Genomic DNA, 26562 nt, shown 5'->3' with positions numbered 1-26562 from the left:
ATTAGCAGAACACTAGATGAAGGACAACCATGCGAGCAAGCTGGGTTCCGCAAAGAATTCAGCACCATCGACCATATCCACACGATAACCAAGTTCATTGAGGTTTCTCGGGAGTTCAAGATGCCGCTCTGTTTAACGTTCATTGATTTAAAGAAGGCCTTTGATTCTGTTGAGACGGAAGCGGTCATTGAAGCCCTAGCCAATCAGGGCATTCAAGCCCAATACATCAGGATCCTCCGTGAGCTGTATTGCAGATTCACTACCAGGATCTCACCATTCTACAAAGAAGTGATCGTTGATGTCAGGAGAGGGGTGCGGCAGGGTGATACCATTTCACCGAAACTCTTCAGTGCCACCCTCGAGAACATCATGCGACAACTGGAATGGGAAGGAATGGGAGTGAAGATAGATGGTCGGCAACTACACCACCTCCGCTTTGCTGATTACATTGTTTTAGTAACACCAAACATCAGCCAAGCGGCACAAATGCTGGCCGACTTTGACCGTGAGTGTGAAAGGTAGGACTACAGCTGAATCTTACGAAGACAATGTTTATGAGAAACAGCCTCGTTCCTGACGCCCCATTCGCTCTCAATGGAACGACCATCTCCGAATGCAACAGCTATGTGTACCTAGGTCGTGAGGTCAACATGACAAATGACCTGGCACCCGAGCTGCGCAGGAGGAAGAGAGCGGCTTGGAACGCCTTCAAGAACGTCGAAGAAATAGCTAAGAGGACGAAGAACCTCCGGCTCCGGGCACATCTCTTTGATTCCACTGTTCTTCCTGCATTAACATATGCCTCAGAGACCTGGGCCCTACGCAAACAAGATGAGAACGCTATTCAGGTCTCCCAAAGAAGAATAGAAAGAGCTATGCTTGGAATATCACATTTCACTCAAATGAGAGAACGAATCCGGAGTTCTGACATCCGTCCACGATCAAGGATCAGGGACGCTGTCTCATTTGCCAAGGTGTCGAAAATCAGATGGGCTGGTCACGTAATGAGATTTAGAGACGACCGTTGGACTAGAGCTGTTACCGACTGGATTCCACGGGATGTCAAAAGACCGCGGGGCCGCCCACCTACCAGATGGTCAGACTTCTTTGTCAAGATCATGAACGATTGGTTTGAGGCTCTTCATGTTCCCAGAGTGAACAGATGCCATTGGGCTACACTAGCACGCGACAGGGACAAATGGAGACGTTACTGGCGCCCGCTCGAGCAAATCGATGACTAACGGGAAGTTAAGTGATTAAGTGATTAAGTGAGAAGTATGTGATTACAAATCCAGTCTCCTTATTTGCTCAGGCTTCCTGTCTGGAATCAGCTTAGGTAGACTATGTCTCTAGAAGTCTGTGCAGGATTGGGTTGGTTTTAATTTGGAGATCTCACCTGACCATGCTCGGGAATTACTTCTGACTCTGTGCTCAGGGATAACTCCTGGTGGAACAAGGATCAAACCAGGTCCACTGCATGAAGCAAATACCCTATCTGCTGGGCCATCTCTCCAATCCCTTTCATTTTCTGATTTTTGCTTTCTGGGACACATTCGGCTGTGCTTAGGGTTTTCTCCAGGCGTTTCACTCAGGTATCAGGTGTTTTGCCTGAATCATGCCACCTTTGGCCATAGACCTGCTCATCATTATCTTCGTGATTCTTTTTATTTGACATATACACTTTTTAACTTCTTTTTTATAACTTTTTTTCGCTTCTGATTTTGAGTCCTCATTTTTTTCTTAGTCTAGCTAAAGGCTTAATTTTTTTTTTTCCAAGAACCCAACCGAGTTAGTAGGTTTTCCGAGTGTTTCTGCGTTCTGTTTATTTCAGCTCTAACCTTGATTATTTCCTTCCTACTCACTTTGGGCTTGGCACAGTCTTTCCTAGTTCTTTCAGTTGCAAAACAGGTTGTTTACTGAGGAAACCTGTTTTCTTTCTTTTTCTATTTTGGGTCAAATCAGAAGTGCCTGGGGATCCCTCTGGCAGTGCTCAGGAGCACGGGGAGTCCGCGTGCACAGGCTGCACCCTGGCCCACTGCACTCTTGCTTTGGCCCAAGAAACTTGTTTTTAAATGTGGGCATGTGCTCTAAATGTCCTTGTGGAACTGCTTTTCTAGCACCCCAGAGAACTTTCTGTTATGCTTGTTTGGTTTTGGTTTTTTTTTTTTTAATTTTATTGGATCACTGTGAGATTCAGTTACAAAGCTTTCACGACTGAGTTTCTAGAAATAGTTACAACGTTGGATATACTCTATACTCTGCATTTTCATCGGTATCTCAAGAAACCATCCCAAACAGACTTTTGTTTGCTTGGTGGTTTGTTTGGTTTTGGGGCCAGTCAGTCAGGGCTGACTCCTGGCTCTGTGCTCAGGGATCACCACTGGTGGTGCTTAGGGGACAGTATGGGGTGCCAGGGATTGAACCCGGGTCTGCTGCATGCAGACATCCTACTCACTCCAGCTATACAAACACCGGTTTTGAATCAAACACAACTTACTTGTTTAGTATGCAGTAAAACTGTCAAAGAACAAATATATAAAAGAATAACATACTATCCATGAGCCTGAGGAGTTGATATGGGAGCTACGGTGCCGCTAGCAGGCTAATCTGTACCCGCAGGGCAAGTGTATTAGCAACCTGATGGTGACTTCAGGCTTCCTGACACCCTAAAGTTGCCGCTGTGCCTTTGGCCAGACCCAACAACTTGCGGCCAAATTTCCCAAGAAATTAAATGGCCAAAAGTTAGGTGTGTGGGAGTCACGCCCACAAACCACCTTCGGCTCAGCTGTACAAGCTCGTCTACTGGCCTTGTCTCAGAGACCCAGATATAAATCGCCAAAGAGATCAAAAGCCACAGTTAATCTCGGACCTGCGCATGGCTGAACATACTGGGGTAAATCAAAGTGGGGCAGGTAAGTCTGCTGCCCACCTAAGCAGAGCCCCTGGCAGCCGCTTGCTTCCACAATCCAAAATCGCGGCCACACCCTCGGCCTGACTCCACTGTCTCAGGACAGACCTCACCAAAACATAATCTGCTGAAAACTTGGATATACGGGTGTTGTGACTGAAATCTCCAGGCTTTCTCGGGGTCAGGATGGGATACCTCCCCCCACCTCCCTGTATTTCCGGAAGCCTCCACAAGTCGCGTTCACACCCCAAAACTGCCACCCAATTGAAAAGCTACTCCAGCCTTATCGTCCCGATAAAATACAGAATGCCCTGAACAAACATCGTGACCTCTCAGCACCTATATTGCAAACCATAATACACAAAAGGGAAAGGAGAGAGAGAAAGCAAGAAGGAAAGTGTCTCCCATAGAGGGAGGCTGGGGAGGGGTGGGGTGTTGGGAGATGGTGGTAGGGAGACAGGGGACATTGGCGGTGGGAAATGGACACTGGTGGAGGGATGGGTACTGGATCATTGTATGACTGAGACCCAATGATGAACAGCTTTGTAATGGTCTCTCTCACGGATATTCAATGGAAAAAAAAATAAGAGTTGCTATGAATAGCAGAAAGTAAACATTAAAGGCAAATGCAACTAGTTGATTAATCTGACAAATTAGTTGGACTTGGTTCTCTTTTTTTTCAACTTTTGTTTATTTATTTGGAATTCTTCTTTTTAAAAAATTTTATTAAATAACTGTGAGATAGTTACAAGCTTTCATGTTTGGGTTACATTCACACAATGATCAAACACCCATCCCTCCACCAGTGCACATTTCCCACCACCAATATCCCTGGTATATGCCCCCTTTCCCACCCTCCCCCTGCCTTCATGGCAGACAATATTCCCCATACTCTCTCTCTACTTTTGGGAATTATGGTTTGCAATACAGACCCTGAGAGGTTATCATGTTCGGTTCTTTATCCACTTTCTGCACACATCTCCCATCCCGACCGATTCCTCCAGCCATCCTTTTCTTAGTGATCCCTTCTCAATTCCAGCTGCCTTCTCCCCTTTGCTCATGAGGCAGACTTCCAGCTATGGACCAATCTTCCTGTCCTGTGTATCCACTGTCCTTGGATGTCAGTCTCATGTTATGTTATTTTATACTCCACAAATGAGTGCAGTCGTCCTATGTCTGTCCCTCTATTTCGGACTCATTTCACTTAGCATGGTACTTTCCACATCTACCCATTTATAAGCAAAATTTCATGATTTCATCTCTCCCAACAGCTGCATAGTATTCCATTGTGTAGATGTACCAGGACTGAATTCTCTTAAGGAAAAAACTTTCACCAGGTACTGTGGAAATGCAAACCATTCCTAAGACCCAATAAAACAGTTGGAACTTTCCTGAAATAAACTTGAATTAAGTTTTATTCATACACATGGTATTTTAAAGTAAATATGGAACTGGAGTCAGCATGTTGGAAGACACTAGAATGTATCAATCACTCTATAACTCTAAGAGAAAAGCCCCGCATAAGTGAAAATGAGGTATCATTTTTTTACCCTCAGAGTTTAAAATAAAATATGACAGACATATTAACCTCACCCAACCCAAGGCCAAACGTAAATGCACTTGGGAAGAAGGAGATTAAAAAACTGTCCTGCCCAACAGAGCTGGTGGCTGGGGACGAGAAAGGACCTCAGAAAGAGATGACATTTGAGGCATCATAGCTGGACACCAGTCAACTCCACCCAATCAGAAACCGACCCTCAATAAGATAAGGAAAAGTAGTGACTTCGGAAGTTCATCAAGAGGTTAAGGTGACAGAACAGGGTGCAGGCATCTGGCAAGGGGTTGTCATTATTAAGTAGTGCTACTAGGATGCTTCTGAGGCATAGAGTTGGCAGAAAGCTCTGTAAAACACTTTACAGTGATGTAGAATTATCTCAGCCAAGTAAAGGCTACCGGTCATTGGTTATCCTGAAGGGAGGCTTCTTTCTAGCCATTTCTAACCCACAGAAGTGCAACTTCTTTTCCTAAGAGACCAACTGAGAGGAAAAACAGCAACAATCCAGCTCTAAAGCTAATATAACTAACCTCTGAAAATCCAGAGATATCCACCTGCCTCTTACCTCATTGCCAAATACACAAATACAGTGATTTGAAGTCGCTGACCAGGAGTTGTCAGTTCCAAAGCATGGCCATCTCATCAAAAAATAGTTTAGTTAGAGGTTATAGAGCTGGAGCAGAAGCACAGCGGGTAGGGCATTTGCCTTGCACATGGCTGACCCAGGTTCGATTCCTCCGTACATCTCAGAGAGTCCGGCGAGCTAGTATCCCACCGCATGGCAGAGCCTGGCAAGTTCCCTGTAGCGTATTCCATATACAAAAAACAGTAACAACAAGTTTCACAATGGAGACTTGTTTCTGGTGCCTGCTTGAGCAAATCAATGAAAAACTGGAAGACAGTGGCAGACAGTGCTACACAGGTTATAGAGCATGGTGATATATTCATAAGCAAAGCAACACAGTCAAATATTTCTCATGATCAGAAACAGGAATTTAATCCCTGGAAGGGATACCCAGGGACCGAATATTCAGATGAATGAACAAATGGCCGTGACACTGATGTTATTCGAAACACTGAGATCTGGTTCTTCTTTAAATACTTGGCGCTTCATTCATTTCTTGAGTTCAAACTCCAGGCTTGGTATTTACACTGTGTGACCTTGAATAAGTTACTCTTTGTATTTCAACGTCTGCAAAGTAGAATTAAGAGCAACTCCTTCATAGGAATATCATGAAAATTAAATAACAAGTATTGAAAATGTTGGTCCCTTCTGCCTCTGTACCCTGATGCTGTACCTCGATGCCCTCACTGATTCTGCTCACCTCTTACAGATTGTGAGTTTTCTTGGAGAGTATCTTTCTTATCTTCGTAGGACTCCCAGTACTTACACAGAGCAGTGCCGAGTAGGCATTCAATTTTTTAAAAGAAAGTGAACAAACATGCTATGAACACAGATAGTATTTTTGATCAGAGTCCTAAATAAAAAAAATAATAAGAGATCTATAAAATGTATTTTATGTATTTTAGATTGGAAATGTGTTTGGAAGTTTATGTGAGAAATCTGTTTACCTGGCAAATGAGTGACTCTGCCAGAATAATTTTGAACTTTGAAATTACGCTTGCCAGCACCTTTTTTGATAAGTGAACACAGCCCTCCAACTAATCACTATGGAATGCAATGGAAGAGACTACTTAGATTTTTAAAAAAATAAATGTTTCGAAAGTCTCCCTAAAAGTCCCCAAGAATACCAATACGACTGCAGCCAGATTTCAACTTTAATGTCAAAGTTAATATTTACTCACGGCTCTCCTGCTGAGTCAGCTGCCTTGGCTCAAAAGTACCTATCTGGTTATCTCCTATACTCAAAGAAAGCTCTCAGAGTACAAAGACTTCCTGGTCCAAAGAGAGAAAGAAATTGAATACTACGCATTCTGAAGAGAATTCCAAAAAAATCTCCCAAAGACCGATAAGATAGTTATTGGAAATACAAAAGTAAAACTCTTCTTGATATTTCCTGATTAGTATTGAGCAATCCGTGAATCACGGTATCCCAAAGTCTGCACACAGATATGGGGTTCCACCTGATTTCCCTCTCCCTTTCCCTCTCTCCCCTCTCTGTCTCTCTGTCTCTGTCTCTGTCTGTCTGTCTGTCTGTCTCTCTCTCTCTCTCTCTCTCACACACACACACACACACACACAGAGGCCAAGCTCACAGCCTTCCTGCCCACCTCTGCCTGACAGTCAGACCAACCTTTCAATACGAGTCACACCACAGCACTTTGCTCCGTCCTGTCCAACAAAATATGACGCCATCAAGGCACAGTCCTGACGCAGTCTCTAGGGGCGCGAATGAGTCGTGGTCCTGGGTGGTCTCATCCTTCTGACCTTGCTCACCCTCCTGCAACCACGCCGCCTGCCCACCTGTTCGCGGAACATGCCAGGTTCGCTTCCGTTCCGGGCCTCGCTGCTCTTCTCCCAGAGAGCACTGTCGCTTGCTCTCTTGGCTCTTTCGAGTTGGCTCCAGTGCTGTTCGCCAAGGAAGCACACTGACCATCCTGTGTCGTTTTCTTTTCTTTCCTTCTTTCTTTCCTTCTTCCTTCCTTTCTTTCTCTCTCTCTCTTTCTTTCCTTCCTTCCTTCTTTCTTTCTTTCTTTCTTTCTTTCTTTCTTTCTTTCTTTTTCTTTCTCTCTCTCTCCTTCCTTCCTTCCTTCCTTCCTTCCTTCCTTCCTTCCTTCCTTCCTTTTCCTTTCTTTCTTCCTTCCTTTCTCTCTTTCTTTCTTTCTTTCTTTCTTCTCCTTCCTTCCTTCCTTCCTTCCTTCCTTCTTTCTCTTTCTTTCCTTCTTTCTTTCTTTCTTTCTTTCTTTTTCTTTCTTTCCTTCCTTCTCTTTCTTTCTTTCTCTTTCTCTTTCTTTCTTTCCTTCTTTCTTCCTTTCTTTCTCTTTCTTTCTTTCTCTTTCTTTCCTTCTTTCTTTCTTTCTTTCTTTCTTTTTCTTTCTTTCCTTCCTTCTCTTTCTTTCTCTTTCTCTTTCTTTCTTTCCTTCTTTCTTCCTTTCTTTCTCTTTCTTTCTTTCTCTTTCTTTCCTTCTTTCTTTCTTTTTTTTCTTTCTTTCTCTCTCCTTCCTTCCTTCCTTCCTTCCTTCTTTCTTTCTTTCTTTCTTTCTTTCTTTCTTTCTTTCTTTCTTCTTCTTTTGGGTCACACCTGGCAATGCTCAGGGGTTACTCCTGGCTCTGCACTCAGGAATTACCCCTGGCGGAGCTCAGGGGACCCTATGGGATGCTGGGAATCAACCTGGGTCAGCCGCATGCAAGGCAAACGCCCTTCCCGCTGTGCTATCCCTCCAGCCCCGCTGCCCCCTCCATGTGATTTTCTCGCTGCCTTTCTGTTACATCGTTGTGATCTCGGGGGGGGGGGGTCACACGCTCGAGTATGGTTCTCGCACACACTTGGCCTTGCTCGCTTGCCTGTGACTCTCACACGCTCGGCTGGCGGGGGCTGCATGCTTAGTTGTGCTTGCACACACTGGCTGCAATGTCACATTTGAGACCCCCAAGGATGACAAACAGCCGTGCTAGTGACAGCACTCCAGTGTGGGGCAGCTGGTCAAGCCCGATCCCCGTGTCTGCAAGGCGCATTCCAAACGCCCAAACGACACTCCGTTACTCTAACAACAGTGCTCCTGTCCTTCCCTGCTTTTTCTCCCCAGGACCTGCTACCCCCTGGCCCTGTACATATGTCCTCCTCTGCTTAATGGCTTTTGATTCTTTTCTGCCCCTCATAAGACACAGCCTTTATTAGGGCAGAGGCTTCTGACTGTTCCCAGATCTATTCTCTGCTCCTGAATGATGCCTTCTCCACAGGAGACACCCACAAAGCAGCTAACAAGCGCAGATTTGATTTCATGGTCAGTTCTTTGAATCATTATCTTTGTAGCCAGTTATTTTCTCTGGAAATCTCTGTGTGTGTTTAAGTTCATTCCGGAGAGGGTATGATGAAAAAGTTTTGTCTATGTCTGGATTTTGTTGATCTTATCAGGAGAATGATTCTGAAGATGGAGAAAATGAACTATGGCTGCTAGAAGCCTGCCTAAACAAGTAATCATCATGACCTCGTTACTGAGAAACACAGCTTTGACCTTACAGTTTGGTAGACAAAATAAAGGATTTTCCATCAATGTCCTTTCCTTGAAACGCTACTAAAACAAAAATAATGAAAACCCAAAAAACAAAAAGCCTTATCTGAAGTGCATCAAAGAATGGCCATGACTGTAGGCCAGCTAAGACGGCCAATAACCAACCATGAAAGCCACTCGCTAGTTCAGCAAAGTGAATCACAGTGCCAGGAGCCAACACGTAACATTCTCAGAGCCCAAAGGTATTTCCAAATGTCATAATCCTAAGAGACTCTCCAGAAGTCCTCTGACTGAAGTAACTAGATCTTGTGTCACGGTCAAACCCCTGAGAATCCGGGGAAAGTGGGGAGGGACGTGGACTCATTTTCAAAGAACTGCAGGGAAGGGGAGTGGGAGGAAGGCTCAGGCAGGTGACTGTGGCCTTCTGGGCAGGGACGCCTGTCTGGACAGGATCCCGGCTGAGAAACGTGCTCCAGACATCAGGGGCATCGGTACGGCCAAGCGGCAGTGAGTCTCAGGCCATTCCCCTGGTGCCTGTTACAAAACGAGCGGAGCATGACTCACCGATTTCCTGCTTGTACCAAAGACAAACAGCTGAAGGACAGCTTCAGTGAAATCCATCCTGCTCTGAGTCACCAATCGTGCTCCTGAAGTGGACAGGAGCCCACATCACTGCGCAGCTGAAAGTCTCAGCTAGCATAGCCAGTGTCCAGCTCCTTCCTGCTTACCAGGGGCCACCTGGACATGCCAGGTCATCCCCACACAAGCACACTGAGTGGAAACACACTCGCCCACCTAGAAGGGGTCCTCCTCCTCCTCCTCCTCTTCCTCCTCCTCCTCCTCTTCCTCCTCCTCTTCCTCCTCCTCCTCTCCCCAGAACCTGCTGGAATCCAGTCGTTCTCACACAGGCATTTAAACACTCCATTTATTCTCCTATAAAGCTTCTACTTAAAGGAGTTTTATGGGATTTTTAACGAATGGTTTTTGAAAAGTGGCTCTGGATCGACTCCTTAAATTCAACCCTCACGCTCTTCTGGTCATTGAGAGCGTAACCTTATCCTCACGTATCCAAAGATAAAGGAATATTAATATTATTAACCATGTGGAGGCAACAAGAATACTGAGTTTAAGATGATGTGTGAAATCTAAGAAAACACATTCCCAAAAGGAATGAGAAAATAATAATCTTTTTTTTTTTAATTTTCCCCTTTATTTTATTTTATTTTTTTAAAGTTGTAGATTTACAATTTTTTGTGCTTTGGTTTCAATTATACAATGATCAGATACCCATCCCCCCACCAGTGCCCATTTTCCACCACCATGGATAATATCCCTCCCACCCCCATCCCCCCCATCCCCCCTGTCTCTGTGGCAGGGCAATCCCCTGTGTTCTCTCTCTCCTTTTGGGTGTTGTGGTCTGCAAAAGAGGCATTGAGTGGCAAACATGTTCAGTCCATAGTCTACTTTCGACATGCATCTCCCCTCCTGGGAGGATCCTCCAAACATCCTTTATTTGGTGCTCCCTTCTCTATCTGAACTGCCCTTTCCTCTAGGATACCCGGCTGGCCTCTAAGTTATGGAGTAATCCTCCTGGTGCTGATCTCAGCTATTCTTGGGTATTAATCTCATACTTTGTTACTTTATATCCCCCAGATGAATGCAATCTTTCTATGTCTATCCCTCGCTTTCTGACTCATTTCGCTTAGCATGATACTTTCCATATTGTACCACTTGTATGTAAATTTCATGACTTCATCTTTTCTAAGAGCTACATAGTACTCCATTGTGTAGATGTACCAAAGTTTCTTTAACCAGTCATCTGTTCTTGGGCATTCAGGTTTCTTCCAGTTTCTGGCTATTGTAAAGAGTGCTGCAATGAACAAACAAGTGCAGATGTCACTTCGACTATACATTTTTGCCTCTCTGGGATATATTCCCAGGAGTGGTATTGCTGGGTCAAATGGGAGCTCAATTTCTAATTTTTTGAGAATCGTCCATACTGTTTTCCAGAAGGGCTGAACCAGTGGACATTCCCACCAACAGTGAAGGAGTGTCCCTTTCTCGCCACATCCACGCCAGCATCGGTTGCTTTTGTTCTTTTGAATGTGGGCCAGTCTCTGAGGTGTGAGATGGTATCTCATTGTGGTTTTGATCTGCATCTCCCTGATGATTAATGATGTAGAGCATTTTCTCATGTGCTTTTTTGCCATTCAGATTTCTTCTTTGAGAAAGTTTCTGTTCATTTCATTGCCCCATTTTTGGATGGGGTTGGATGTTTTCTTCTTGTGGAGTTTAACCAGTATTTTGTATATCCTGGATATCAACCCCTTGTCAGATGTGTATTCGGTGAATATCCTTTCCCATTCTGTAGACTGTCTTTGTATTTTGGTCACTGTTTCTTTGGAGGTGCAGAAGCTTCTTAGTTTAAGATAGTCCCAGAAAATAATAATCTTGATCGTTACGTAATCACTGTATCACTGTTGTCCCATTGCTCATCAATTTGCTCAAACGGGCACCAGTAATGACTCCATTCATTCCAGCGCTGAGATTTTAGCATCCTCTCCGTACTCGTCCTTCCCAACGCTGCTGTATTGGATGCTCTTTCAGGGTCAGGGGAATGAGCCCTGTTATTGTTACTGCTTTTGGCATATCGAGTACGCCACGGGGAGCTTGCCAGGCTCTGCCATGCAGGCAGGATACTCTCGGTAGCTTGCCGGGCTCTCCAAGAGGGATGGAGTTTAAGCCCATATATAAGAGAATACAAGCAAGTATGTTAAAACCAAACACATGTGTGCTGCTTCAGGTATATCAGGATGATGTTACACACTAAGAGATAAAAATACCACTTTTGTGTTTTTCATTCTTCTTTATTTCTATTAGCAAACTGGTTTCCCTGTACGTAAAGAGAGGAAAGGTGATACTCTCAAAGGACCCAGTGAGTTTTTATTTTAAAAGTCAAAATTTATTGTGCATTTGTTCTTTCTTTTTTTCTTTTTTGGGGGCATTGTGGGGGGGTCACACCTGGCAGTGCTCGGGGGTAACTGCCAACTCTGCACTCAGGGGTCACTCCTGGTGGGCTTATGGGATCTTTTCAGGGTCTGGGGACAGAAATCTGGGTTGGCCTTGTGCAAGGCAAATGCCCTTCCTGCTGTACTATTGTTCTGTCCCTTGAACACTGATTTTTATTACCTCATTGAATCATAACACTAACAACAAAATACACAATGACTGTTCTGATACATTTCTCATTCTGTAGACTGAGAAAAGTGAGATTGAAGAAAAGATTGGGGGAATAGTCACACAACCTGGACATTCTAACACACTGTGTCTGACTTCAGAATTCCTTCCATTGCTTTACGCTCCAAACTTATTGACAGATGTACCAAAGTTTACCTACCTTTCATGAGATTGTCCCAAAATGAGCCAATGGGCTCTTCAATTACTCTGTAATTTGCATTATCATCAGAACAAGTCAACAAATCAAAAAGAGATCCAAGTGCCAAATTATAAAAAAACATTGTCCAGTTTCTATAATGCGTAACTGACTTTTTTTTGGTAGGTTGGTTGGTTCTGGGACCACAGCTGAAGATGCTCAAGGGTCACTCCTGGCTTTGCAGTGAGGAACTCCTTTCAGCAGTGCTCAGGAGACCAGATAGAAACAGGCGCAAGGCAAGTGCCGAGACCTGCTGTACTGCATCTCCAGCCCCTAAAGGGGCTTTGAAAATCCCTTTGCAGGCCTTGATGGCTTGAATCCGATAACACATTAAAGGATTTTCACTGTTTTAGATAATGGTATGACAGGGATACAAATCTTCCCTGGAGACCCTGGCCACAGCAGTTTCCCTGACATTTCTCTGACCTGAAAGATGTCAGAGAAAACTTAGAAAGTTCTCAAGATTCAGCCATCCCATGGGCCAAGGGGAAGTCCAGCTGACTTTAAGAACATTGCTGTGGGTCCAAATAAAATGATTCTTATTTTTAAGAAGAGGGAAATAGATGGATGTATACTCCCATGTTCACATACTCTCTCTCTGACGCTCTCCTTCTCTCTCTCTCTCTCTCTCTCTGACCTATCTTCTAACTTTGCTTCAATTTGCAACTGTGCCAAGTTTATGCTTACTTAAGCCGAGGATTAAAATAGTGCAAGTGACACCAACAAATTCAGAAACTCTTCCCTAAATTTCAGACCAATCCATATTCCAACACTTGGTCAAAGCTCTTCATCTAGGTCCAAATACGATCAAAGTTATCGCGGTGTGAGCCCCAAACCTTCATTTAGCTCCCAGAGGCAGGAGAAGCTTCAATACTTCCCAACTGTTAATTGCCTTGAGCACTCTTCCTCTCTAAAAGCCCTGCCCCGTCTCCCTCATTTCTGTGGCCTGCGCCTGCTCTCAGCTCGGACATTCTGTGCCTCTGCCACTCCTGTAGATTAACCGCTTCTTCTCTGTTTCGTTTTTGTGTACATCTCTTTATTTTATTTTATTTTTTAAATTTTTTTATTAGTGAAACACTACGAGGTACAGTTATAGACTTACAAATTTTTGTGCTTGGGTTTCAGTTATACAATGATCAAGTACCCATCCCTCCACCAGTGCCCATCCTCCACCACCACTGATCCCAGTAGCCCTCCCACCCCCCGTCCCCCCATCCCACCCAGCCTCTGTGGCAGGGCATTCCCCTCTGTTCTCTCTCTCCTTTTGGGTGCTGTGGTTTGCAAAAGAGGCATTGAGTGGCAATCATGTTCGGTCTATAGTCTACTTTCAGCATGCTTCTCCCATCCTGGGAGGATCCTCCCAGCACCCTTTATTTGGTGCTCCCTTCTCTATCTGAGCTCCCTTTTCTCCTAGCATGTGTGGTTGGCCTCCAAGCCATGGAGTAAAATTCCTGGTACTAATCTCAGCCACTCCTGGGTGTTAGTCTCCCATTTTGTTACTTTATGTTCCCCTGATGAATGCAATCTTTCTGTGTCTATCCCGCTCTTTCTGACTCATTTCGCTTAGCATGATACTTTCCATGTAGTACCACTTGTATGTAAATTTCATGACTTCATCTTTTCTGACAGCTACATAGTACTCCATTGTGTAGATTGTGTACATCTCTTTAAAAGCTGAACCTGGCCTTCTTTTATTTTCCCCAGGTTTTTTTTTGAGGGGGGAGGGGCACACCCAGCAGTGCTCAGGGCTAACTCCTGGCTCTGTACTCGGTGGTCACTCCTGGTGGGCTTGGGGGACCATAAGTGATGCCACAGATTGGGCTCGAACCCGGGTCAGCTATGTGCAAGGCAAGTGCTCTACCTGCTGTGCTCTCACTCTGGCTCTCATTTTTCTTGCCTTTCAATAAGTGAACGATTTCACTATAGGCAATGCAGTCTCCCTCTAATTTATACTTAACGTTTCTATGGTCACAGGGACTTTCAAAAGCTGATTTCTGGGGCCAGCACAGGGGATAAGGTGCTTGCCTTGTGCGTGCCCACGCAGGAATGATCCCTGGCCCAGCACATGGCCCCTGAGTGCCTCTAGGAGTTAGCTCTGAGCACAGTGCCAGGAGTAAATCTGAGCACTGCCAGGTGTTCCTTCCCCTCAAAAAAAAAAACAAGCATTGAGTGGCAATCATGTTTGGTCTATAGTCTACTTTCAGCAATGCCTCTTATGCAAACCACAACACCCAAAAGGAGAGAGAGAACAGAGGGGAATGCCCTGTCACAGAGGCAGGGTGGGATAGGGGGGATGGGGGTGGGAGGGATACTGGGATCCGTGGTGGTGGGAAATGGGCACTGGTAGAGGGATGAGTATTTGATCATTGTATAATCGAAACCCAAGCACAAAAAATTGTAAGTCTACAACTGTACCTCATGGTGTCTCACTAATAAAAAAAAAATCAGGCTGCTTCCTGGGGCTGGAGAGACAGTTTAGAGGGTAATGCATTTGTCTTGCACACGGCTGACCCCCCTCGGTTTAATTCCTGGCATCCCATGTGGTCCCCCAAGCACTGCCAGGAATAATCCCTGAGATTTGCCTGCTGTGGCCAAGAAAAAGAAAAGAAAAGAAAAGTGGCTTCCTACGTGTGTGACCTCCAGTCTTCCGCAGTAAACACGACCAGCGTGTTCTTTATTTTCCTGAGCCTAAGACGACACTGGTGCGCTCCATTATGTAATGTCCATTTCATCCCTTCAGTCATGACTAAGCCTAGGAAATCACATTCTGTTCTCCTGTTGGCAGATAGTTTAGCATCTTCGATAAGACTATCAGCAAGGTCAGGTTCCCGAGACAACAAAGCAAATTAAACAACAGCCTCAGAGCCACAGAGCGTTTCCCCTCATGTAGCTCTGACCACCACCGCATGGAGTTGCCTGGATGGGAAGCTCGGGTCATGCATGTGTCATATGTGTGTCATGCATGACCATCCCTGATGACCATCCCTGTGAGAACCACGGCAACAGTTCTCACAGTCTCACAGTGTGTGTGTGTGTGTGTGTGTGTGTGTGTGTGTGTGTGTGTGTCTTGCCCTGTTCCTCCATGCCTGCTCTTAGCGTGTTTGAACACAGTAGCTGCAAGATTCCCCAATCAGACACTCTTGCCAAGGCACCAGCTATGGTGTCACTGGCAGAAGTCCCCTCTGCATCCCAGCACGCCTGTCTTATCCACAAGGCCATGCCACCTGTTTGGATTATATTTTGCGCCTGCCTTAGTATCTCAGCAAGCTTTGTCGAAATGTGGATTAAAAAGCACTTCCCAGGGGTACAGATGAAACACAACCATCTAATCTTAGGAAAGATGCCCATCATCACCGTGTTAGGGCAGTCAGCGCACCAGAGGTCAGATTAGAGAGATTTGGGCGGGGATTTTGTTTGCTTTTTCGGGCACAGCTGGTGGTGCTGGGACGGTAAAGTCAGTCCTGGGGTACAGGCAGAGAGCATTTTCTCAGAGGGGCTCCTGAGGGCTATCTCTCCAGCCCCAATGTAGACATTTTTCTAGTTAATAATAACTTCCTGGAGAGAAAAACTCATACTTTTAAAAAAATTTTCTCTTGTGAATCATAGATACATTTTCTTAGCTACCAGATTCACGATCACGACGATCACGACCATCCTGTTGTTCATCGATTGCCTCGAGCAGGCCCCAGTAACGTCTCCTTCGTCCTAGCCCTGAGATTTTTTTTTTAAAAGTGCCATATTAAAGGCTCTTTCAGAGTTAGGAGAATGAGACCCTTCGTTGTTACTGGTATTTGGCATATTGGGTACGCCACGGGGAGTTTGCCAGACTCTGCCGTGTGGGTTACATTCGGTAGCCTGCCAGGTTGTCCAAAGCTACCAGATTAGCTCACCTTAAATGATGCTTGAAGTTCTCCAAAGAATTTCAGATCATCTTTTATATATGCATTTCCTTGCCTTCCCTCATTCGGGCTTAAAGTTCTCTTTATCCGAACGGCAGGATTGCTGCTCAATGCATTCTACTCAGATGTCACCTACCCCGCTTAAGGGAGTCTGCAGGAAGCAGTGTCAATTCTAGCTAAGGAAACCTGCTCTCAGGCTGGAGAGATGGTCCGGCAGGTGAGGCAGTAGCCCGGGAGTGAGTCCTTGCACTCGGGGTGTGGTCCAGAAACCAACACGAAATGGGAGAAAACCTAATCTTGCTCTTCTTTTGCTTTTTTGGAAGGGTTCTTGGCAACTTTTATTTACTTTTAGGTCATAGCCTCAGCATGAGGGGATGGAAACGTCTCTCTGATGCTCTGTCTCTCCCACTGACGGCCTGTGAAACCAGAGAGCACGGAGCAGCCTGTCCTGTGATGAGCCTCAGGAAAACTCCCACGGCTGACCTGTCACGATCTATCTCATGTGAGAAAGAAGTAAGATACCCTCCTGCCTTTTCCACATGTGGGCAATTTGGTTTATGGATGTTACGACTCTTGATTTTAAGTCTCTCCAGACCTGCAAGAATTTGACTTATTAACTTTCATATTTTCCTTTTTAGCTTTTAAAAATGCCGCCTTTAGAGCCAGAGACCTAGTCCCATGGGTAAGGTGCCTGCCATCATGCAAACACCAGGCTGACTCGGGATGACGGCAGGACCCCACATGGTTCCTGAGCACAAACCCCAGTGGCCCCCAAAACAAGCAAAATAAAACAAAGTAAAATATGACCTTTTACCTGGAACTTCAAGCTGGAGTGATAGCACAGTGGTAGGGCGTTTGTCTTGCACGCGGCCGGCCTGGCCGAGCCGGGTTCGATTCCTCCGCCCTTCTTGGAGAGCCAGGCAAGCTACTGAGAGGATCGCGCCCGTACAGCAAAGCCTGGCAAGCTCCCCGTGACGTATTCGATTTGCCAAAACACAGTAACAACAAAGTCTCCAATGGAGATGTTACTGGGCCCGCTCGAGCAAATCGATGAACAATGGGAAGACAGTGACAGTGACCTGGAACTTCATATCTGAGACTTAGATTCTGAGGCTGCATTTTCTTGAACATGATACAGAAGAGACAATTTGTCTCTTTTTGCAAATAGTATCTCAGATTTGCAACTGAATGGGTAGGTTAGGCCTACAGAACACAGCCCATAGCAAACATCCTGATTTAACACCAGGCGTCCTCCAGAGCACTGGACTTAGAGTTGTGATTCTGAGATGAGTTCATAGCAAGCAGCAAGAAAATAATAAAGTTTTTTTTTTGTTTGTTTGTTTTTTTTTTTGGTTTGGGGACCAGTGATGCTCAGCGGTTACTTCTGCACTCAGGAATTATCCCTGGTGTTGCTCAGGGGACCATACAAGATGTCAAATCTGGGTAGGCCACATGCAAAGCATACGCCCTACGCACTGTACTATCGCTCCAAACCAATTATTTTCTAAATTTGCAGGATATATATCAGAGTCTCCTGCCCCTGCGCCTGGCTGTCCTCACCGGGGCCCCTTGGAGGGGGGAAGGTTGAGTTTCTCTCTTTGACCCCCTTCCCGGCCCGAGCAGAGCCCCAGCAGCTGAGGACCTCCGGAGCCAACCACAGCCATGCTGGAACCACTCTCCACATGTCCGGACGGGCCTCATGCATGAAAGAACTGGCAGAGGAACCCAGGCATGCAGGTCCCAGGGCTGAATTCTCCAAGCCTACTCGGATTGGGACTGAGCCTTCTCCAACCAGACCCCCATCTTCTAGTAGGTAGGCGTCACACCCACCAGCTGCCGCCAGCTCCAGGTTGGTCCCATCAACGGCCAAGATGCAGAGACTATAAAACCCAGCTCCCGGAAGACATCTTATTATCTTATTTTTCTTTTGGAGAACCTGGCAGGCTACAAAAAATATGCTGCCTGCATGGCAGAGTCTGGCAAACTTCCCGTGTCATACTCAATATGCCAAATACCAGTAACAATAATGGGTCTCATTCTCCTAACCCTGAAAGAGCATTGAAATGGCTCTTTTAAAATCTCAGGGATTGGATTCCACGGGATGTCAAAAGACCGTGTGGCCGCCCACCTACCAGATGGTCAGACTTCTTCGTCAAGATCATGAACGATCGGTTTGAGGCCCTCCATGTTCCCGGAGCGAAGAGATGCCATTGGGCTACACTAGCACGCGACAGGGACAAATGGAGATGTTACTGGCGCCCGCTCGAGCAAATCGACGACTAACGGGAAGTTAAGTGATTAAGTGAAAATCTCAGGGCTAGGAAGAAGGAGACATTACTGGTGCCTGCTCGAGGAAATCGACGAACAACAGGATGATCGTGATCGTGATCGTGATCTATCAGTTTAAGGAACACCAGACAGAATACAGATTTCAGACAAACAACTGAACGAACAAAGGAAAAGCAATCTAAAGTTATCTCTCTATGGATTTCTTATAACAAAGAAATAAAATTTTCATTGAAAATATGGCAATATTAAAAATCAAATACCAAAGTTCACTTACTTTTACTAATATCAGCCTTCCCAGGTGTTCACACCTCCGGTTATCACTTTCTGCATAGTCTACTTCAAAGAGTGAATCGTAGTTTTCTAATATTTTAGCCATGATCTTATTGCAGAGATCTTGTTGTTTCATACCTTCAAGTCCAGGTGGCACACTGAAAGAACGGGGGGAGATTGAGAATTATCACTTTCTTTAAAAAAAAATGCTGGTACAGCTGCTTAGGCGTCAATTTTGACATTTCCTGAATGACTGATTAGTCTTATAAGGGTTAAAGGGTTCCCAACAGGCTTTCTGGTGGCACAGTGATCCTGCAAGGACAACTGGACAAGTTCCCAAAGCCTGAACCAAGAACTTGTGCTGCAAAAGGAAACTGCATGTTGTTCAGGAGAAGACACGTGTTCACATTGAAACTTGTCATGCTTTGATATGCTAGAAATTTTATACCAAGGGTACTATCTATAGAGAACTTAAGTTAAAAAGGGCCATAATTATGACCCAAAAGAACAAGCATTGAATCAAGGCAGAAATACTCAATCATACAAATAACAGCAACTCCCCTCCCCCATTTTTATCTGGAGTCTGTGATTCACAAGAGCGTTAATGAGAGTTTCAGGCGTCCATGTTCCAACAACACACCCACCACCAATGTCCCTCCGCGAATGTCTCAAGATCTCTTCCCACCACCCTCCCACCCCTTGGCAAATTCACTTTGTCGACTGACTCTCCGTAACCACCTGCCATTTGTTATTTATTTCCTTGCTGTGTTTCTTTTCATCCACACGGGAGATAGGCTTATCCGCCCCTCGCCTGGCCCTGACTACTTCACTCAGTATGAGAACTTCTGCTGCATCTAGGAGCAACACAATATTTTATATCAAAGATTTCTCAGGGAAACACAAACCAAGATACCAAAAATCAAGTATAAAAACAAAAGAAAAAAATGGGGCTGGAGCGATAGCACAGCAGGCAGGGCATTTGCCTTGCATGCGGCTGAGCTGGGTTCAGTTCCCAGCATCCCATATGGTCCCCTGAGCACCACCCGGAGTATTTCCTGAGTGCATGAGCCAGGAGTAATGCCTGTGCATCACCGGGTGTGACCCAAAAAGCAAAATAAATAAATAAATAAATAAATGTTTAAAAAAGGAAAAGATGAGTGTTCTTGGTAAAAAAATATTGCGAACTGTTGAAGTTGAGGGACGGGTATGGAGAACATGCTTGTAGAAGTCCAGGAAAAAAAGTTTAAAAAATATGAATGCATAGCTTTGTGAGCGTTTTATAAATTTTTGGTTGTTAGTTTTTTATCTGATATATTATGTGAGAAAATCTTCTCCCTGTTAGGTGTCTTTTTATTTTTAGTCTCAGTTTCTGTTGCCAGGCAAATCCTTTTCAATTTCATAAGAGTCCCACCTGTTTATTTTTTTTATCTTTGCCAGTGGAATCAGGTCACTGATGATCCTTTTGATGTCAGATTCTGGAAAGTTCTACCTATTTTCTACCTATTTTCTTGAATGCATTCTATGGTTTCTGGTCTTTAATCTACTCTAAATTAATTTTTGTGTATGGTGTGAGACACGGAATGTCTCATTTTTTTAATAAATGGTGATCCAGTTTTGTCAACACCATTTATTGAAGTACCCAACTCCTCTGTCATAGATTAAAAGGTAAAGGTAAAGGCCCTCCCGTTGATCGTCGATTTGCTCAAGCGGGCCCAGTAACGTCTCCATTGGAGACTTTGTTGTTACTGTGTTTGGCATATCGAATACATCACGGGGAGCTTGCCAGGCTCTGCCATGTGGGCGAGATACTCTCGGTAGCTTGCCGGGCTCTCCGAGAGGGGCGGAGGAATCGAACTCGGGTTGGCCATGTTGGCTGCGTGCAAGGCAAGAGCCCTACCGCTGTGCTATCGCTCCAGCCCTGTCATAGATTAACTGTTAATATATTTAAGGACTTATTATCACTGAGAAAACAGATGAATAGACACACAAAAAATAACAGTGGAATGACCAATAGTTACATATATGAAAAGTGTTCTGTGACAGTATCAGGGAAACACAAACCAAAATATCAATGAAACATCACCTAACAACATAAATAAACACACACAGAAACAAACTGAAAACAACAAATGCTGGTGGATAGGTAGTGAAAAAGGAATCCTCATTCACTGCTGGTGAGAATATCACCTGGTCCAGCCTCTGTGTCGATAAATCAACATGTGGATTTCTTTTAAAAAAAAATGGGGGGGGGCTGGAGTGATAGCACAGCAGGTAGGGCATTTGCCTTGCACGTGGCCAACCTGGGTTCAATTCCCAGCATCCCATATGGTCCCCTGAGCACTGCCAGGAGTGATTCCTGAGTGCAAAGCCAGGAATAACCCCTGAGCAAGCATCGCCAGGAGTGACCCAAAAAGCAAAAAAAAAAAATGGGGCTCCCATTTGACTCAGCTATTCCACTAGGCATCTACCACCCAACCACAAAAACATGAAATCAAAAAGATACATGAACACCTATGTTCACTGATGCTCTTAGCACAACAGTCAGGATATAAAAACAACCCAATGAATCCAACAACTGATGAATACATAAAGAAGTTGTGGTACATATACACATGGAATACTATGCAGCGATGATGGGAGGAAAATATCATGCAGTGTGCGGCAACTTGGATGGAACTGAGGGGAGTCCGCTGAGAAAAGTCAGTCAGAGGCAAAAGGACAAGCACAGGATGGCCTCACTCATCTGTGTCTATAGAGAAACAAATCATGGGGATGGACTATATCAACCTTAATAACTCTTGCATACTGGGAATGTCAGCTTAGAGTAGGAGGATGGTGGGAACAAATGGGTTGAGAGGTCCGGAGGGAGTTTGTCTTGCACACGCATGACCTGGATTCAATCCCCAGCATCCCATATGGTCCCTAGAGCCAGCCAGGAGTGATTCCTGGGAGCAAATGCCATGAATAAGGCCAAGATGAGCTATAGATTGTAAGAAGATAAAGATCTTCTTTAGTAGCACAAGAACAGATGTAGGATCAATATACATTGTACACAAATCCTAGTACTCAATCAAAAGTCTATCCTCTGTCCCTCTCGGAGAGCCCGGCAAGCTACAGAGAGGATCTCTCCCACAAGGCAAAGCCTGGCAAGCTTCCCTTGATGTATTTGATATGCCAAACACAGTAACAAGTCTCACAATGGAGACATTACTGGGCCCGCTCGAGCAAATCGATGAACAACGGGAGGACAGTGACAGTGACAGTTTAAATCTCTGTCTCTGTACTCAGGGATTAATCCCGGCCGTGCTCAGGGGACCATCTATGGTTGGTGGGAATTGAACCTGGGTCAGCTACCTGCTACCAAGGTCAGCACCATCCTCACTGTACTATCTCTCTGGCCCCATCCAGAAGCTCCCATCCTCATTCCATCTGCAAAATCCCCCTTCGCTGAAAAGAAGGCAATATTTAGTGGCTCCAAGATTATCTCTAGCTGTCTTGGGGGTGGGGAACACGTTCAGCCTGCTTCTCCATCTGTGGACTCCAAGGCAGACAGGTTCTTCCCTGTGTAGGCACAATCTGTGACTCATGACCATGCAAACAACACGGCACAGATAATGGTGTTAAGGGAATTCTGGAAGCTAGTGGCGTGGAGCTTGATGTCACCAACGTCATATCGTTGCCCGTAGCCCAACCCTAGCGAAAGTCATGACTTCGCTCAGGAAATAGTTAATCTTTCACTGAGCCCATGCCCTGCCAGGGACATGATCATTGCAGTCCTCTGGCGCTGGGGGGGTGGGGAGTGGGGACTGAGGTATCTTTCTTTTTTCCCAAAGACTCTAGGCCTGGATCTAGTTGCTGATAACACCCAAAATCTGGTCTTGGAAAACACCTGGAATGGAATCATTGACTGAAACAATACGAGAGGGGCTGGAGCGATAGTTCAGTAGGTAGGGCGTTTGCCTTGCATGCGACTGACCTGAGTTCGATTCCCAGCATCCCATATGGTCCCCCGAGCACTGCCAGGAGTAATTCCTGAGTGCAGAGCTAGGAATAACCCCTGAGCATTGTCGGGTGTGACCCCAAAAGCAATAAATAAATAAGATGATATGAGAGAAATTATACTGGAAAGAAAGAGCCCCCAGCCTACTCCAGCACCTTCACAATCCCAGCACTCCCCCCCAACACACACACACACACACACACATACACACACACGTGCTTCACAACTTGTCCTCCAGGAGATGCTTCTTTGAGTTAGACTCTGCGCTTCTCTCAGGTCACTGGATCCTGAGGGAAACTTTTCCTCAGCAGAAAGCTCTTCACTGTTTGGCATTTGGTGACTTTCATGCTAAGCTGGGTAGAGCCAAATTCGGTTGTGCTGGTCACAACAGGACGTCACACCCTTGAAGATGTCACCTAAGAGACTCTGTCTTAGCCACGTGAAGGGGGTGAGAGGGATTTTCCTTCTAGGCCTGAGGGCAGAAAGCCTCCCTCTTCAGAGAGCGTCTGACAGGGAACACATGTGGTGGCGCAGGGGGGTAACTCACAGCCCTGTGAAGCCCCTCTGAGGTGAGACAGCTGCAAAGCACAGAGGTCACACAACAGCCTGAAGGAGCCCGGACGCAGACTCCCCCACACTCCCGTCTCCACAGGAAAACGGAGACACGGTGACCTCAGCTTTCAAAGACGAAGGACAATGGGCCGAGTGAGTGAGCCCTGACCGACTGACCCAGGGACACTCTGAGTGCAAACGTTTATTGTTTTATGGCCTTAACTCTGTGATGTTACACAGGAGTCGAGAACGATCCCAGACTGGGGACAGCTGGAAGGAAACTGGGATCTGAAGGTGGTGCAGGAAGTGCAGGGTGGAAGGACAGGAGGGTGGGAAGACCGTGAGGGACTGGAGAGAGAAGCCGGAAGGGGCCCTCAAGGGCGTTTGTGGCCAGGTAGAGTCCAGGAAGCGCTGGCAAGGGTGTGTGTGTGGGGGGGGAGAGGCCCCTCGCTTCTGGGCGTGAAGGAGAGATCCTTGCTCTAGGGCCAGAAGCTTCGAGAAATTGTCTGGGGCGGGGTGGGGGCCACAAGCATGCACCCACAGTTTGAGATTCTAAGTCACGCTTGGAAACACTGTTTTGTTTCCTCTTTCCCTAGTGGACAATGCAAGGAAGGGAGAGACATAGACCCAAGAAGTGCAATGCATCAAGTAAAGGGACTTGATTTTGAAGATTCTGACTCGACAGATAACCAGTGGCACTGAAATCAAGCAATTCACAGTCAGGAAAAAAGGTCAAGAGACTCTAGAACCATTGGCTTAAACTTCAGAAAGAGCAAAAGCGCAGGGTCTCAGTCACAGGGACAAGAGTGACAAGGGATGCGTCTCACCCATCATTTCAGACCACTGGCCTCCAGGAACTGAGAGGCAAGGCACCCATATGCCGTTAATCCGCCCGAGGCAGACTTATTTTGGAGAAGTTTCTGAGTGACTTTTCTACTAGAGAAAGACACAGAAGACTTGTTAGTTTTCAGACAACGATTTGAGCAAATTGGAACAAAGGGAGAGAAAAGGAACAGAATGAAATGAAGTAGATAGTCACTGTCCTCCCGTTGTTCATTGATTTGCTCGAGCGGGCCCAGTAACGTCTCCATTGTGACACTTGTTACTGTGTTTGGCATATCGAATACACCACGGGGAGCTTGCCAGGCTTTCCCGTGCGGGTGAGATACTCTTGGTAGCTTGCTGTGCTCTCCGAGAGGGGTGGAGAAATCAAACTTGGGTCGGCCATGTCAGCCGCATGCAAGGCAAATGCCCTATCCACTGTGCTATCGCTCCACCCTGAAGTAGCTCCATCTGAAGTAGCTAGATTCCCCCAAATTCTTCTGATGGGAAGCAAGATGATAAACTGCTCAGCTGCCGGCCTGGTTCCTTTGTCACGCAGGGAGGTTGGGGCTAGGGAGAGCTCAAGGGGCCCTGGAGAGTCGCTTTGCAATGCAAGGGCCAACTCCAGCCCTGGCCCTGCTAAGTTCCTTCAGCACTGTCTGGGAAAGTCCTGGTGGCCCCTGGGGACCACTGGGAGGAACCCCCCACACCCCTGTCAAACTTTGCATCTACACAATGGAATACTATGCAGCTGTTAGGAGAGACGAACTCCTGAAATTTGCTTATGAGTGGATGGTCATGGAGAGCATCATGCTAAGTGAAATGAGTCGGAAAGAGAGGGGCAGACATAGAAGGACTGCACTCATTTGTGGAATATAGAATAACATAATATGAGATTGATACCCAAGGACAGTAGAGACAAGGGCCAGGAAGATTGCCCCATGGTTGGCAGCCTGTCTCATGAGCTGGGGGAGAAGGCAGCTGGGATAAAGTCAGTGATGGTCGGAGGGCTCGCTCGGGATGGGAGATGTATGCTGAAAGTAGATAAAGGACCAAACATGATAACCTCTCAGTATCTGTATTGCAAACCATAATGCCCCAAAGTAGAGAGAGAGAGTATGGGGGATATTGTCTGCCATAGAGACAGGGGGAGGGTTGGGAAGGGGGGGATATTGGGGACATTGATGGTGGGGAATGTGCACTGGTGGAGGGATGGATGTTTGATCATGGTATGACTGAATCTCAAACATGAAAGCCTGCAACTGTATCTCACAATGATTCAATAAAAAGTTGAAAAATTAAAAAATAGGGGCTGGAGCAATACCACAGCGGGTAGGGCGTTTGCCTTGCACACAGCCGACCCGGGTTCGATTCCCAGCATCCCATATGGTCCCCCGAGCACCACCAGGAGTAATTCCTGAGTGCATGAATCAGGAGTAACTCCTGTGCATTGCTGGGTGTGACGCAAAAAGCAAAATAAATAAATAAATAAAATTAAAAAAAAAATAAAAAGATAAAGGATGACTCGGAGAGCAAATCAAGAACCCCGTGTGGGAAAGTAAGGCCATGAGGAGTATTCTTGAAATCTGGCCAAGAAATCCCCTACATTAGCCTGACTGGATATCAGAACTCCGTTGACTGGTGACTTTTAAATGTTCTTCCTTTTTTAGCATTAATATCATTGCTCGAGCGGGCCCAGTAACGTCTCCATTGGGGACTTTGTTGTTACTGTGTCTGGCATATCGAATACTCTAGGTAGCTTGCCGGGCTCTCCGAGAGGGGCGGAGGAATCGAACTCGGTATCATTATTTCATTTTTATTTATTTAGACTCCGTGATTTACAAAGTTGTTGACCGCAGATTTTTATATACAAAGTTCCCAACTCTAATCCTACCACCAATGAACTTGTCCCTCCACCAATGACCCCAGAGTCCCTCTCACCCACAAACACGTCTCTGACTGTTATTCTCTACCTTTTCCATTTATGATCCATTAGCTATATTGGGGCAGATAACTCTTTTGCTTCGTTTTCTAAGGACCAGGGTCATAGCCAGTTTTGAGAAATGCTTATTGAAGTTTACCTATTATAGCAAAGTTAAAAGTATCAAATATTTGTGCTTATTTGGAAATTAGATTTGAGGTATTTCCATGTAATAAAATTAGTCCCAAACATTTGCAGTACTTTAGTTCAGGTTTCTTTTAGTTAAATGGAAAGGTAAAGTAGCAATATGCATTTTGGGGGGTTTGGTTTTGGCCACACCCAGTGATGCTCAGGACTTCCTCCTGGCTCTCCACTCCTGGCAGGGCTCAGTGACCATTCAGGGTTCCAAGGTTCAAACCCAGTCAAGCACCCTACCTCGCTGTAAATTCACTCTGGCCACAGACTATGGTATTTCCTAAGAACAGATTACTAGAAATAGTGGCGGAGATCATAGCCTACAGTTACTTCCAGTCCTAAGGCTTGTTTTCAGTTTACTACCTGGCCTCAAAAACAAAGCCATAAAGGAAGAATTCTGGGAAAATGCCTGAGTAGGGAGCGTTGGGAACTTGTCTCCCTGCTTAGACAAGGCTTGAATAGAACATTCTTCCTGATACCACTATCTCTGCTTCAGCATCAGTGCCGCTTTGGGCTAGGACTTGCCAGGTGAATTCCGTGGCTTTTAGTCCTTCGTCCAATAGCAGCATTCCCCAGAGACAGCT

The 26562-nt window shown here is 45.7% G+C and overlaps 1 protein-coding gene across 1 annotated transcript in view; it reads right to left on the bottom strand.

Moving 5' to 3' along the window:
- The window catches only part of LOC130020537 (protein FAM13A-like), a 152491-nt gene that overhangs the window by 34380 nt on the left and 91549 nt on the right, over nt 1-26562 (bottom strand). Inside the window, exon 5 of the mRNA XM_056111134.1 lies at nt 18493-18646. Within this exon, the coding sequence (XP_055967109.1) occupies nt 18493-18646 (154 nt within the window). The remainder of the gene's footprint in view (nt 1-18492; nt 18647-26562) is intronic.

This window comes from Sorex fumeus, unplaced genomic scaffold, assembly GCF_029834395.1.
Source record: "Sorex fumeus unplaced genomic scaffold, SorFum_2.1 ptg000013l, whole genome shotgun sequence".
Taxonomy (NCBI): domain Eukaryota; kingdom Metazoa; phylum Chordata; class Mammalia; order Eulipotyphla; family Soricidae; genus Sorex; species Sorex fumeus.
Note: the sequence above shows the minus strand (reverse complement) of the source record. Positions and strands in the feature narration are given on the sequence as shown.